At 40.0% G+C, this 15,804-nt stretch overlaps 1 protein-coding gene across 1 annotated transcript; it reads right to left on the bottom strand.

The window, feature by feature from the left end:
* Window positions 1-5,329: 5,329 nt before the first annotated feature.
* LOC308294758 (ADP-ribosylation factor 4) lies at window positions 5,330-15,361 on the bottom strand. The gene is made up of 6 exons (XM_080737598.1): window positions 15,140-15,361; window positions 11,791-11,871; window positions 10,492-10,601; window positions 8,712-8,783; window positions 7,172-7,297; window positions 5,330-6,870 (listed from the first exon to the last, which is right to left on the bottom strand). Exons 1-6 carry the CDS (start codon window positions 15,204-15,206, stop codon window positions 6,784-6,786), a joined length of 543 nt encoding a protein of 180 aa, XP_080593724.1. The 5' UTR covers window positions 15,207-15,361; the 3' UTR covers window positions 5,330-6,783.
* Window positions 15,362-15,804: the final 443 nt, after the last annotated feature.

The raw sequence follows: 15,804 nt of genomic DNA, 5'->3' as shown, positions 1-15,804 counted from the left end.
TCTCACTTAAGGGGTCCTTGGTCTGTAAAATGTTGAAGACCCCTGTGGTAACATAATGGAAATCTATTGGTCATGCTACTGCATTGGTTTGAGCTTGTAGTTCGGCTGTTTTCAAATTTATATTTTGAACTGAGTCAAACTAAATGTATGCCTAAACTCCTACAATTCCATGTGCTTGTTGTGGGGAGGGGCGGTTCAAATATGATTATATTGGGGGGTCATACTCACATCTGATCTGAATAGTTTGGGAACCCTTGACCTAAAGTAAAGTTGGCTTAACTTCATCTTTTACATCTAAACCGAATGATTGGCAAACACAGTTTCCAATGCCAATAAAATGCATTAGTTAACTTGATGTGCATTATTGCATACCTTTCAAATTGTAGTTTAAATGATCGGAGCATCACAAAAGACATGTTAAGACCAAAAGAGACTTTATTGGTAGTATCTGCAGTATCTTAGATATCATTGATATATCATTAGATATCACTGAATTCACATTGACCGTCAACCACATTCATGTTTATTTATAGATAAGTACCATCATGGTTGCATTATTTTTAGCTTCATATTTAGGTCTTGCACTTTTCTGCAGTCACGGATAGCATATCTGATGTCTGTGTCTGTTATCACTATGACAGTCCACCTGCCTGAGAGGGCTTCATCCAACAGTATAACATGCATTATATCAGACACTAGAGGGCACTATACAAGTGCATATAAACCACACAGTTTTTCAGGCATATCTCCATGTCTCTAAAAGGAGAGTAATGATCTACACAAAACGCTAAGTCAGTCAACACTGTCTGCATCATGGAAGCAGCCAATCAACATTTCCTGTACAGTGACACACGACACAAGGACATGATACGATCAGATACTGTAGCAAATAAAAGCAACATGTTCAAGGGACATGAAAGATTACATTTTTGCAGCCTGTGTTGCATGTAATTAAAATGTTTGTGAATTGACCACAGTTACTACTAACTAGTAAGACGCCTCAGTGATGTATATCGTACCAGTTACCCATATATGGAGATCCATGTACTGTATATGGAGATATGCTGTGAGACCACAAACATGCTTACTCAGTTATTCGTTATATGAAAATCCTATGACGTCTATCACATCTGACATCATACATACAATCCCTTTTATGCCTATACATGGAGATCCCTGTCTGAACCAGCCACACAGCTATGGGCTGTCTTCGTCCATATATAGGCATTCCCATATGAAGTCCAGTTAGATATGGGCTTAATATTGATGACAACAGGGATCTCCATGTATGGGCATAGAAGGGATTATGTTAGTGTGGTTCCCATGACATCATAACATACAAAACATTTTATGCCCATACATGGAGATCCCTGTCTGAACCAGCCACCCCACCGTGATGTCACCTGTTTATGCCCATATATGGAGCTCCCTGCTCTGAGTATCTGTCTGACATCACTGTGATGTCACCTGTGATGTCACAGTGATGTGTAAGGGGAACCACAATGTCAGGCGTGACTGACAGAGATATACGGACAAGATGTGCCGGTTTCCATAGTTAACTGCTACCTACGGTCGCAATAAAGCATCGATATAATATTTAATAGTGGAACATTCCTTTGGTTGTTGTCCCACTTACCTTGCTGATCTTATCAGCCATTCCTCCTGTTCCTGCTTATGATCCTTTAGGCTTTATAGCCTCTTTGTTGGTTGTCTTGTTGACTTGTTGGTTGTCTTGTTGACTGCCATTCCATCAGCGATGATGTTCCTGATACGGATGATATCATCGTCATCCAAGTTATCGGTGTTTGCCTTCACCACTTTAATATTATACCCTGGTAAAAAGGAAAGTTGATAGCCTATAATCAGAACATTGTTTAACTACTGTAAATGTGCATCTTCTATCGATATCTTTTTTTTTAACTTTTTTTTACATCACACTCCAAGAGAAGTCTTCAAAATAACTACCAGAATCATCCATTACCAAGTGTGAGGTTCCAACAAGAAATGTCCCTATGCTGTGCATATATAGTGCCGTGACCAACTCCCAAAAATGAGTTAAAAGAAAATAAATGTAGACAGACTCGCATTAGAGCAACAATTTACTTTTTTTGGTCATGCCTTAAAGGTAGTGTAAGTGATTTAATTCAAATAATAACAAAATGGGTCTATGTTCTGATAGTACTACAGTAGTTATTATAGAAGGCTATACTGTAGAGTGTTTGGTCCATATTTGGACTTCAGCCTTATCCCCTGTGAGGAGGATAAGGGCAGTTTCAGTTGCTCCACCAAAACTGTTGGTTGACAGGTTTTCCTCCAATCAGGTCAAGAGTGGGACCTTCCTCCAATCATGGTCAAGTGGGGGCGGACATTACGGGCACTAAGGCCCGCCCCCACTTATTCATGATTGGAGGAAGGCCCCTGCCTGTCACCTACAAACTGAAACTGAAACTTCAAGTGAATTCACTGACTCTACCTTTAACTCTCCTGCAGTGTTCCGGTCAAATCTGTCCGATTTTGTGGGTTGATTGTTTTTTTTTTTTTTTTTTTTTTTTTTACATTTTATGAAATACGAATTTGGACTCCCATATTTAAATATATAATATATAATACAGTAAAAATGCTTACCTGATTTTTCGAAGGTCACAGCCATTGTGAATGTGCATCTACTTGTGTGCAGACCTGTGAAGATAAACACATTTAAGGCAGTACTACCTGTCAACCAGTAGGCTAGGTGTGTTTCATCAGGGTCAAAAAATATCTCAATAAAAACTAAATGATATTTAGGAACCAATTGGACCCTTATGGGTCTGTAAAGGCCCATTCCCACTGGGCCAGATAACAGATAAAAAAATCTCTTTCTCCAGATATTTTTCCATTCAAAGTGGATGGTAGATACAGATAAAAAAAATATCTGCCACGAAATATCTATGGCGGATATATATATTTTTTTAACTGTGTACAAATGGCTTTGCAATGTACAAATGGAACCAAATGGACCCGTTGGAGTCAGTTGGACCCATGGTCCTTTTGGTTCCATGGTGGTCATTTTGAAAAACGGCTGCCATGGGCGCCATGTTGAAAATTCATGATGGCTCCATATCCACATCTTTTGGGAATGCCTTGGCTATAACTTTATCAAATGTCATGCTTGTATCACAAACTGAACGATTCCTTTATATTTTGGAGCTAAGCCGCTGGACTATATTGTGTAAAGGTTCATTTTCTTTGTTATATATATATATATATATATATATATATATATATGGAACCAATATATATATATATATATTATTTTTTTACTTTCACATTTTCTAGATTCATTGTACAGTGATATTCAAAACCTTTTTTTTTGGGGGGGGGGGTATTTTTATGGCATACAGCTCATGAAAATCTAAAATCCATATCTCAACATATTGTAATATTCACTCAAAGGAAGGATTTATAATAGAGAAATGTCAAACTTCTGAAAGGTTATATTAATTTATGGACTCAGTACTTGGTCTGGAATACCTTTGAACAAATGTCTTCATCAATGGGGCGTGGCATGAATGTGGTCTGTGGTACTGCTGAGTTGTTAATGGAAGCCAAGGTTTGCTTTGCTCATCTGTGTGGTTGAGTCTGGTGTCTCTCTTCTTCCTCTTGACAACACAACACAGATTCGCTGTGGGGTTCAGGTCAGGCCAGTTTGGTCAGTACACCAGTTCCTGGTAGTTTTGGCTCTGTGGGCAGGTGCCAAGTGCTTCAGGCTAAAGTAAATTATCATCTCCATAAAGCTTGTCAAGTTATGGAAGCACAACATGCTCTAAAATCCCAGGTAGATGGTTTGATTGATTATTTTATTAGACAAAAGTGGAGAACAGTACAAGTATAGTCAATACAATTGAAATGTAGTACAGTACAGTATGTAAACATTTAAACACCCTGCCTAAAATGAACATCCCAAATAAAACCTTTTAAGGTCTTATTTATCTTCAGGACATTTGGTGACAGTAGTTGGTCTTTGCTGCCACCTAGAGTATTAAAGTCTGTATACAAGAGGAATTGTCACTGTCACTCTGTTAATAAGACAAAATAACCCTTTCAAGAATATCGGTCTCATGAGTTTAGCTGGAAAAGGTTGGGAACCCCTTGCTACTATAGACCAGATATTTCAGACATTCGGCCGTATCTCGGCATAGTTCTTAATGACTCCAGAGAATCGGATGATTCTTATCTCGGGGGCTCCGCCTTTGAGGTCGTGCCACAGATACTCCGGAGACAAAACCTTGGTGGGTTTGTGGACCCACATGTACCTGTTAAGGTGACTCTCTTCCTGCCACGCCGCCTCTATGCCCTCCTGGGCGTCCAGCTCAAAGTTGTGGCGGCAGGTTGACACTTGGCAACTCTATCTTAGGATTTTTCAGTACGCCTTAAGTATGAGTGTACAATGGTCTGTACTGTAGAATACCCATTCTACTCCTATCAGAAATGCCTACTACAGGTAGCATAGTCTTGCGTAGCCAGGTGATCAGACATCTCCACCTACTGGCTGGTGACATTAAAGGTGATACACCATGAAAATTCACTTTTCCTATTTTAAAACCTTTTTTTGGGGTCCCACTAGCACCTTCTATCCTCACAGTCCCATTTCAGACCGTTGTGTCTTTCTCTGGTTTTGGGAAGGTGGAGGTTAAAAGCATCCCACGGGTTCTCAAAACAGGCTGTCCAGATTTGCTGCCGTTTGTGACGTCATAAACGGCAGTTTTTGAAGAAAAACATTTTTTTTTTTCAAAAAATATTTTTTTTTCAAACATTTTTTTTTTCAAAAAGATTTTGGCGGGGGGCGGCGCAGTTCAGGCCAAAGGTGGTACTGCAGCTGAAAATGCTCTGAGAGCCATCCAAAAATGAGAGGCTCTCTATTCAGGAGTGGTAATTTAGCCTCAAACCTTTTGAAAAACGTTTTTGGGACATAAACAATATGACAAATACTTTTTAAATGCATGGTGTATCACCTTTAAGTTAATGGGCCAAGACTGGGTGGATAAATTGGGACATCACAGACCCAATGCAAAGACTTTAGGGCATTCATTCATATGGAATGGTATCATCAGTTGTTTTGAAAGCAGTGGGTTCAAGTTTGTTAGTACCACTGGTTTTCTCTAGCATCCAAGCCCATTCATTGAATTGAATTTTCCCAAGACAGATCAGTAGACTGAGATCTCTGATCACCTGAGTGTCTACAAGTAGCATAGCTGCTGAAACCCTTCCCCAGTATGGCCACAGTGTGGACATAATGTGCTAAATTAATCTTTGGTCTTACACCAATAACTCGAGTAAAGGAGTCATGTCATATTTTTTAAAACAGTGATTTATTCAGACTTTTTTTTTTTTTTTTTTGTAAAACATTAGTTAGCACATCGTTTTAAACTTAAAGAGTGGCAACTGCATGCAGCATCAGAAAGCATAGGTTGGAATGTACACCCAGCCATGTTAGTGGGCAGGTTTATCTGTGTATGTGTGTTTTGTGGGAGATGGAGGGGTAGAAGATTAATCAAGCACATTGCATCAGCCATCAGAGAACTGCAATAAGCACTGCCAAATTTAAGGGAGAAAAAAAGCATGCCACTTATCTATAATCACACTGACCCTGTGCCAATACTGAAAACAGCACCTCCCTTCCCACTTTTCTTCCCCAAGGGTTATCTTTTATGACACTTTGAGAATAGAAGGAAGAGTTTTCAATTCAATTCTTTTGTCCAAGGTGGTTATAAAAAATAATGGAAGAAAGGAAGGAAGAGAGGGTGAGGAGTGTTTCACAAAGTATTCAACAAAGCCAACATCCTGGTTGAGGTTTGTACTCAGTCAGTTACAATGAATCATTTTATGCGTGCACTCCCGCCGTGGTTTGGCTTCACCACAGCTTTCAATTGGAGCACAGAAGGAAATGTCTTCTTATATCGCATAAATCTGTCTTACAAAAGAAAACAACCAATAACACAAAACATGAATACTAAAGCTTCTTAGGGAGGAAAGGGTCTACCTAAGAATGAGATTAAGAAAGGATTACACAGATTTGTTTAAAGAGAGACCAGAAGGCACAGCTTTCCTCATCCTTTTTGGTTCCACTCACAGAAAGAAAAGGTCCAAGTAGTTCTGTACTACCAGAAAGAGTAAAAAAGCAATAACTCTTTGCAAAATCACCGCAATCTTTCTCCATCTCATTCTACAAAGCTCAGGTCTGCAAAGGCTAAATGTCTGTGGCGTGGGCATCGGGAAGCAAACAGCTCAAGGTAGCCAACAAGTTGTCTTTTACCTAAAGCTCTGGGGTCTGATTATTAAATCCCTCCCATGGCCTTTACCTCTGCTGTGAAGATGTCCAATGTTGTCAAGTGGTTATGAGCCATTTCTACCAACTGTGGCTGAGCAGGAGCTGAGGCCTCGCAAGAAATATAACTTGTGATTCTCTTTGCCGTCTCCAGGACACTTCCTTGAATGGCCCCGTTTGCTCATCAACTGAAAAGTGGAACTTAACTTGCTGTAGACCGTATATTGAGGTTGGGAAGAAAGGGGAGGAAAATAGAGACTATGTAAAGGGTAATAATAATAATGTAAAATAAAGGTGTAAAATAAGTATAATAAGATGTTCCAATTAAGTTGATTGCATTGTCCACCAGCCTTGTCCTTTGATTACAGGTGTTTTTCGAAGACCAAACTGTTTCTAAAGTGAATGCCTCAGTCTTCTCTCCTGTTCTCCGGTGTTCTCTCACTCTGTCTTCATCGCTCATCTGTCCAGTCAATCCCACATCACTGCTTGGACAGCTCATTGGACAGCCAGTCCAGTCCTTCATAAAGCCCTGTGCCCTGTGTGGCGCAGGTTGACTGAACGAACCACTGTATAGGGGATTAATGAAATGTTTTCAATTATTATAGCTGTAATATTCATTTCAGCAATGGGCATAGAATGTACAAACTTTCAGTTATTAGACCATCTGCCATCATTATGACAATAACTGATTGCTGATTGATCAGGTGAATAGTTGCACCATGTAGCAGTGAAGTTATGTAAAAAAGCATGATAAGCTGTGAGCTGTGAGCAGCTCCAAGTTTGCACTTTGGACAAACAGAACCACAGAGTGGCTTTTATTAGCTGTGTGGTCGCAGGTAAAAATATGGAATTGGGACTGGGACTTACAGTTCTGTTGCGGAGGCTCTGTAGGCTGAGTTTGTCTGTGAGCTCGCTGACAGATAAGGCATTGGGAAGGTCCTGTTTGTTGGCAAACACCAACAAGACGGCGTCTCTCAGCTCATCCTCCTGCAGCTGGAGGCACAGAGAACAAGGGTTCAAATATTAGCCACTAATCCTTGACATTTCATGGGATTTGATTATTAATTTAGCGAAATGCCATTACCAACATAACATGGTGCAAAAATGGTTACGGCAGTTCAGCATTTTAACATGAGAGACATTCAATAAAACAGACAATTCAATTCGAAATAAAAATGTGGGGCAAATATACTGATCAGCCCAATTCAGTGACCTCTTTCTATAGCTATATTGCAAGGCCACACCCTGGCCCATAACTGAAATAGTAAATTAGAAAATATATATTTAGTTTGCATAAATTATAGAATTAATTATGTCCAACAATTGTAACCTGATAAGTAATCAAATTAAAACATGCTGTATCTTGTGGAACCTTTGCTTTTCAAACCTGGCCGCGGAGTGCTTTTCCCCGATAAAAGTTGGTATATTGCTATTATTTTAGCATGCGGTCATTAGGATCCGCAGGTGAAAGAAAACTCAATCTCTATTATTTTAGCATGTGGTCATTGGGACCCGAAGGTGAAAGAAAACTCAATCTCCCGTGATCTTTTGAATGATGAAGTCATCAGGAAGTGAATATCATCCGTTGGCTTCTATGCATTGCTCGGCAGTATCTAATCAACGGACAGTCGGGGTAACAATCTTTCTTTTCCGTGTGAAAGAAAAATGTTGATCGATATTACTAGATAGTGAATTTTCGCAACATGGACACGATCGTGGCTTCCGTGGGTCTTCAAAATAAAGTACAATCAATGGAAAAACCCAGGCAGAAGGTATCGAAATAATTCATTATATATAAAGATATAAAGCATAATGTGTTAAGTAGAGAGTGAAAAGATGTCACCTAAAGGCATGACTGGCATTCAAAATTATTCTACTGATAAGAGCCTACTTTGTCTCGGAGGACATGCGAGATGCTAGCATAGCAGGCTGCACAAACAAACATTCAGCCATTCTGCAACCAATGTTGGAACCAACACGTTATTAAAGTAACACACGTTACTGTAATGCAACTACTTTAGTGATTTTCTTTTTTTATGTACAGTTTTTTATTGTTCATACCACCAGCAGTTTGAAAAGTGTATGCAGTACTTTAAAGAAAGAAAGGGGGGGGGGGGTTCATCAAAGCCAGCTACAATAGATGAAAGCTGCAGTTTTGTGCACTCAAAGAAATATAATTGAATTATTATAATTGAAGATTCTTTTTTGGGGCTTTTATGCCTTTATTGATAGGACAGGACAGTAGACCGACGGGGGGAGAGACGAGGAGCGACACGCGGCAATGGCCGTCCAGACCGGGAACCGAACCGGCGACGCCGCCAGGCATCCATGCCTATGCGGCAATGCCCAAGCGGCACGCGCCCGCAGGCCCCCCGAATTATTATAATTAAGTACTATCAATACGTACCATCTTGGAGAGCTCCTCTGCAGACTCAGTCACTCTTTCTCTGTCGTTACTGTCCACTACAAAGATGAGACCCTGCATGGTGAGAAACAAGTCAAACCAGTTAGATGTTTACCAATAAGTAAATGCAGTTCATGCAGTTCAATACAGTTCATGTGATGACCATGATTATAGCATTTACCGGGTAAGTGTGACAGGCAAAACAAATGTACATTTGTATTTTATCTTTCTCAGTGGCATGAAGAGAAACACAGAAAGTGTAAACACTGGAGGTGCTTGCCCCATTTACTCATATTTATTTAAGTCAACTATTGTAAGTCTGTTGTTAGTCAAACTCTCTTCCCCAGGAGTGAATATTTTGTCTCATCTTTAAAACTCTTCTGAAATTCCTATACTCCAAACATAAATAAATGCTGAAATTGTATTATATTTAGGGAACAAGTGAAACATGGGTTACATAATAATCAGTTAAAGTGCTTCCTCATTCCTGCCAAGTCAAGTTTCACATTTACTAATAGGATATAATGTAACTACGGTATTCCCGTAAGGCCGTAACTCAAGAATGCGTTACTCAACTAGAACACAAGTAGAAGCTGTCTTGCATGTTCAAATGTGGAAGGGGTTATCTGTCATTTGGATTATGGAGTTGACACCTCCCATTGGCAACCAATGGCTGAGATGAAAACATGTTACGGCTGATCCTGTTTTCAGTGGTGGAAAAAGTAGGTATTCACGTTTTTACTCCAGTAAAAGTATGAATACTGCAATGTAGAAATAGTAAAAGACCGAAATTCTTCATTTACTTGAGTAAAGTACAAAGGTATTGGCAGCCAAATGTACTTGCCAAAAGTAAAAGTACTCATTATGCAAAATGTCCCATTTCACAAGTTTTCAAATATATATTTCAAGTATACAACGTCTTAAACTCTTTTGAAAATAGCAGATCTACAAGCTCACAATAAGTCACATCTCGACGCATTGTTAGCCTGTGGATCATCTATTTCAAAAGGCCGAAATGTATATGGATTAAGTGGGAGATGTATGCTAATAATCAAAACCTACAAAGTAACTATTAACTAAAGTTTTAAAATAATTGTAGTGAAGTAAAACTGGAAATACTCCAGTAAAGTGAAAATACCTCAAACTTATATTTAAGTGCACTACCTGAGTAAATGTACTTAATTAAGGGAGCACGGTCCCATACCGAGCTACCGAGGAGTTGACCCGTAGCTGGACCTGGCTGACGTGCAGTTGGTCTGGTTGATAGAATACCGTACTGTTTGTTCAACTTCGCTGTGTGTATCAATGTTTAAAAGAAACAATGCAGGCGGCTTCTTCATGCAATATGGTACAGTTATTTCTCCACCGTGCATAAATCATTAGGGTTCCACAAGCAGCTCCAGTGAATTAATATATCAAACTTATTAAACAAACCATTCGCGCCACGGCGACTTAAAACACAGCAGGTAACTTGCGGTCAAAAACCGTTGCCCTTCCGGGTCAAAGCCTCCCAAAGGTGCCCGTGAACTTAACCCTTTTATATTGTACAGCACCACCCCATGGTCACACAAATTAATGAGCAGGTTTTAATGATTTGGCTCTTACATACTTAGTTACTTTACACCACTGCCCATTTTGTCTGCCATGAAAACAGAATACAATTCTGTTTTATTCAGGAAAGCCCCCCCCCACCAATAAGATCATTGTTTGGCCGTATGCTCATACACAGCGTGTGGTACGGATGTAGCATCTCCATGAGTGCATTTCAATGATCATGTCATACCTGTGTGTTCTGGAAGTAATGTCTCCAGAGGGGTCTAATCTTGTCCTGGCCACCCACATCCCACACGGTAAAACAGATGTTCTTGTATTCCACTGTCTCCACATTGAAACCTACCCAAGAGAAAACGGGAGAAAGTTAGAATTAAGCCTAGTTTATGCTTTGACAAAGAAATACAATACTAGTAAGACGCCTGAGGGCGAGGTCGCGCCAATTCTTGGCCATCTGGCCAGTGATGTATATTGGACCAGTTACCCATATATGGAGAGCCCTGGTACCCATATATGGAGATCCATGTACTGTATATGGAGATATGCTGTGAGAGCCCAAACATGCTTACTCAGTTATTCGTTATTAGAAAGTCCAATGATGTCTATGATATCTGACATAAATCGGGAGATAAGCTACCGGCAGATCGCATACACAAACTTATGACATCTGACATCATACCCTTTTATGCCCATACATGGAAATGTCTGTAGAACCAGCCGTTAATGTGGTATGTGGCAGATGTGGCCTCAATATATAGGCAATCCTACATGAAGTCCTGTAAGATATGGGCTTTATTTATTTAAATTAAAATAAAAAATAAAAAAGATATGGGCTTAATATTGATGACATCAGGGAACTCCATATATGGGCATAAAATGGATTCTGTTTGTGTGACATCACAGTGAAGTCAGAGCATGACGTCAGACGACAAACCCATAGACCCGCATACATACATAAGGACAAGCTGTGACCGTTCACATATTAAACTTAAGTTGCGACCTATGGTCGCAATAAATGTTAACTACGGTATGCTAGCATTACACTTTACACTCCATTCTGTGCCTAAAACATAAAAGACATGTATGGTAATTAGGGCTGGGATGCGATTACAAATTTTAATCTAATTAATTACAGACTCTGTGATTAATTAATCGCATTTTAATCGCACATCGATATTTGACCTGAGAAGCATTTTTTTTCAAGTAAAACACATTTTGTTGTACGAGTGAATCAACGAGTGAGTTTTTTAAATCTAAATTTCGCATCCACTGGGCCAAGAAAGCGCTCTGATCGGCAACTTCTCCCTTTGCGTTTGTTGTCTCTTCTTGGTTGGTGCATCGCTATGATCGGTATGCCCGAAACTGAAGGTTCTGTCGTGCAAAAACTAAGTGCGATTAAAATGCGTTAATTTTTTTAATCGCGTTAATTTTCTGTAATTAATTAATCGCAATTAATCAGTTAAAGTCCCAGCCTTAATGGTAATACATAGATAATTATCTATAGAAAGCTATCAGACCAAACACCTCTTACCAATGGTTGGGATAGTGGTTACGATTTCACCAAGCTTCAGTTTGTACAAGATGGTCGTCTTTCCAGCAGCATCCAGTCCAACTGCAAGTAAAACAAATGATTTATATTCATATTTAAATGTAGCTGAGGTTGGACAAAACCACAACTGCATCAGATAATACACAAAAAATCCTATAAGACACTTTTTGACTAGTGTAAATCACATTATGTGAGATTTTTAACACAGATGTTAAATCCTTAACCAGACCAAGGCAGCAGAGGACAAATTCAAAGAAGACCTACTGATAAGCTTATTAATATTACAACAATTAATAATATTAATCATAAAAAACACACAGGTTGAGTACACCGGTATTCGCGAGAAGTTAAACTAATCAGAATGCATTTCTATGTTTTACATTTTTTGGACAGATATCTTGTGTTCTAGAGCAGTGGTTCTCAACCTTTTCAGGCCGTGACCCCCAAAATAATCATATTTGAACTGGGGACCCCCCACCCTGACAAGCACTAAGCGTTGAGGAATTACATGTTGTATAACATGGTTCTATTGTGAAAATAGCAGATCTACATGCTCACAACGCCTCGCGACACGAGGCATTGTGAGCATGTAGATCGGCTATTTTCACAATTTCTGCCTCTAATATTTGACAATTTGGCCAATGTTTAATTTGTCATTTTAAAGCTATTAAAAAGTGCTTAAATTGTCACTTTAGAAATGTGCAGATACCCTCAACAGTGACGTCAATACGTGCGCGTCCCGCGTCTCTGACGCATTCACGTTGCCTAGAGACGCATTCACGTCATTGTTCTGGGGTCCCACGGACGCATCGCCTCCATGGACCATTGGTGTCCACGTTAAAATAATTTACCACGTCGCGAAAAAAATAATATTTTAAAAAGTCCACAGACGCCACCATTGTTCATGGGTGAAGGCATGCTACTTGACCCTACGTTAACACAAATGAAATCCGCGTAGAAAGTCTTAAAACAGACGATAGAACTAAGACTGTGTGTGTTTTGAATCCACGACGCCATTTTGTGCGACTGCGCTTGGTCACAGAATTCAATGGGTGCCTGAGTTTTAGCGTAGCACCGGGCCGCTCTCTGACCATAGTGGCACAGCGTGTTAGGTGATACACCGAAAAGGGTTCCCCCACAGAACGTGTAGCACGGCGCAGAAACGTGACGTCACGTCTCTACACTGCAGCTCACTGCTCAGACAGCGACCCGCCTCCTTTCCCCTTCATTCAATAACAACTGGATATACAGTACACGCGCTATTGTTTATAGATGTGGTGGACATTGGACAACGTGTTAGAAGCCACACAGGTCTTCATTGCGTCTTTACAACAATAGCGACGATTAACGTCGTGGTGAACATGGTCAAATAACCTTTATTGGCTCAACTACAACACGGAGGAAGCAAGCTAGCCTAGCATGTATGCTATCTGAGACAGTCTATGTATGTAGCCTAGGCTGCCTAACTGTTTGATTGATTATAGCGTTTTCGTGGCAGCGCCGTCCATTTGGTGGTCCGCCGGGGCAGCGTACCACCGCGGCCGCCTGTGCCTTGCCCTCCCGCATCCATAGAGGGGTGGCACGTCCCTCTAGGATCAACCGTTCAAAACAAAAGTAGCCGATCTACAAGCAACCCAATCCACTGTTTTTGACCCAGTCCACTGGTTCTCTGTACAGCAGAGCAAACACAAGCACGCCATTCCATAGAAGCAGTAACAGTACAAACAGGAGACATCATCTCACTGAGAAGATCCATATATTATCGATGTATATAAAATAACAGGTGGCTGTTGATTATGAAGACTCGGTAAAAGCTTCTATCTGCGCCCCCAAGTGGTCAACATCCGATATTACCGGTTCGGTATAAAAAAAATCAAACCGTCACATGACTATTTGGAAGTATTAAAATTGTAAGATTTGGAATTGTGGTTCATTTCTTTCAGACACATTTCTACGTAACATGAACATAACCATATAATAACCAATTCAAGTTAAATGCTGCACTTTGTCAAAAATGACATGACGCGTTGAATTTTTGTGGGACCCATAAAATATCCCTGGGACTCATCCGAAAGACCCTTCGTGGGTCCTGGGGACTCATTACATTAAAAACCTATTAACATCACTGCCTCAATATGATTAAACGGTATGTTGGTTTGTTTACTGTTGAGAGAGAAAACAATGTTGCACGTTAAGTTAATCATCTGGGGACCCCCCAAAATAATTTGGGGACCCCCCTGGGGCTCCTGACCCACAAGTTGAGAACCAGTGTTCTAGAGGAAGGCAATGCCCCCATATGGGTTACCACGTTAATTGATTGATTGATTGAAGACTTTATTAGAAGTTTGCATAGAAAAGGGTACAGTTTCATGACGGTACAGTTCACTGGTACAAGGTCAACTAAAAGGAGATCCTAGAAAAGACTAAGCTTATTTCCATAGGAAACCATTTAAGTATCTCATATAACATGAATGACAGACAGATAGAACACAGTACTATGCTTGAAGCTTGATTAACATTAACCAAGCATTAGTTTCTTTAAATCTACAGCAACATGCAATGTTAACTTGTGGCTGAATTTAAGCTAGCACTAAAATGCATTGGTTCTCAAAGTGGGGTCCGGGGACCATCAGGGATCCTTGAGAGAGTTCCAATGGGTCCCCTGATTAATGATAAGTTAGGAACCAAATGGACCCTTCCGGTATGTAATTCAGAGTGTACAAAATGGAACCAAATACAATCAGAGTTTAATTAACATTGATGTTACAATATAAATTGGGATCCCAGAGATGGAAATGCCATTAAATGGGGGTCCGTAGCCTAATGAATGTCAAACTGGCATATATTTCCAAATGGGGGTCCGCGGGCTAATAAGTGTCAAGTTGGGGGTCCTTGACATGAGAAAGTTTGTGAACTGATACAACACTGATACAACGAATTGTACTAATACAATACATTTCTCTGAGTATCCCAACATAAATTACCCTCAAGCATAATACAATTAGGCATTTAGCAGAATTCTATAGTTATGTGTAGGCTACGTGTAATGTACACATAGTTACTAGTAGTGACCAACTGAAGTATTGAAGTGAGCTAACGTTAGCATTAGCTTAATGCTTGGGAAAACTTCCCTAGAAAACCAACCACATTGTCATAAATAAAGAACAAGAAAAAAACAGGGGTGTATTTTTCACGAGCGACGAATTGCGGGTAGTTCAACGTGTATTAACAAGGCTATTGAGCAACATGTTGATATTGTAAAACAAATTAAATTGTCACGCCATGAGAATAAACTAAAAGTAAAGCTAATGCTAACCTTAGCCAAACTCACCCATAAGGATTCTCATTTGTTTCTTTCCAAACAGCCGGCCGAACAGCGACGAGATGGTGAGGCCCATGACTGCTGCTAGTCTGCTAAAACCCTGTGGAACGGTTGAGACGTGCACCTATAAACACGCTATGGGTGTTTTGTATGTAAGTCGGGGTGTTACAGTAATATTCGAGGTATTTTTGTGACTCTCTCTAAAGTGTCGTCTCTTCTTGCACTGCCACGTCCGGGCCAACGTGGAACTCGTGACGTCACCCCATTTGAATTAGCTTTATTAACAGCGGTGTGGACGAAAAAAAAAAAAAAAAAAAAAAAACAGCGGTGTGGACGACAGTTTCAGAGGACAGAGGCAGAGCCATGGCCTCATCATACTGTAGATCTTCTCAACCTGTGGGTCGGGACCCCCAGGCCGAGGGGGGTCCCCACATTATTTTGAGGGGGTCCCCAGATGATTAACTTAATGTGCAACATTGTTTTCTCACTCAACAGTAAAAAAAAAAAAAAAACACATCATCAAGTTTAAGTTTAAATGAGGCTTGTTTGCATTGGGGTCCCTTTGTACTCAATCAATTCATACAACATGACAGACAAATAAAACAAAGTAGGCCTCTATGAAAAAAATAAAATAAAATAAGGATCATCGCCATGCTAGCTTATGTGGACTGAAA

This window comes from Nannobrachium achirus, assembly GCF_963921795.1.
Source record: "Nannobrachium achirus genome assembly, chromosome: 11".
Lineage (NCBI taxonomy): Eukaryota > Metazoa > Chordata > Actinopteri > Myctophiformes > Myctophidae > Nannobrachium > Nannobrachium achirus.
The sequence above is the reverse complement of the archived record's forward strand: the minus strand, read 5'-3'. Positions and strand labels throughout refer to the sequence as shown.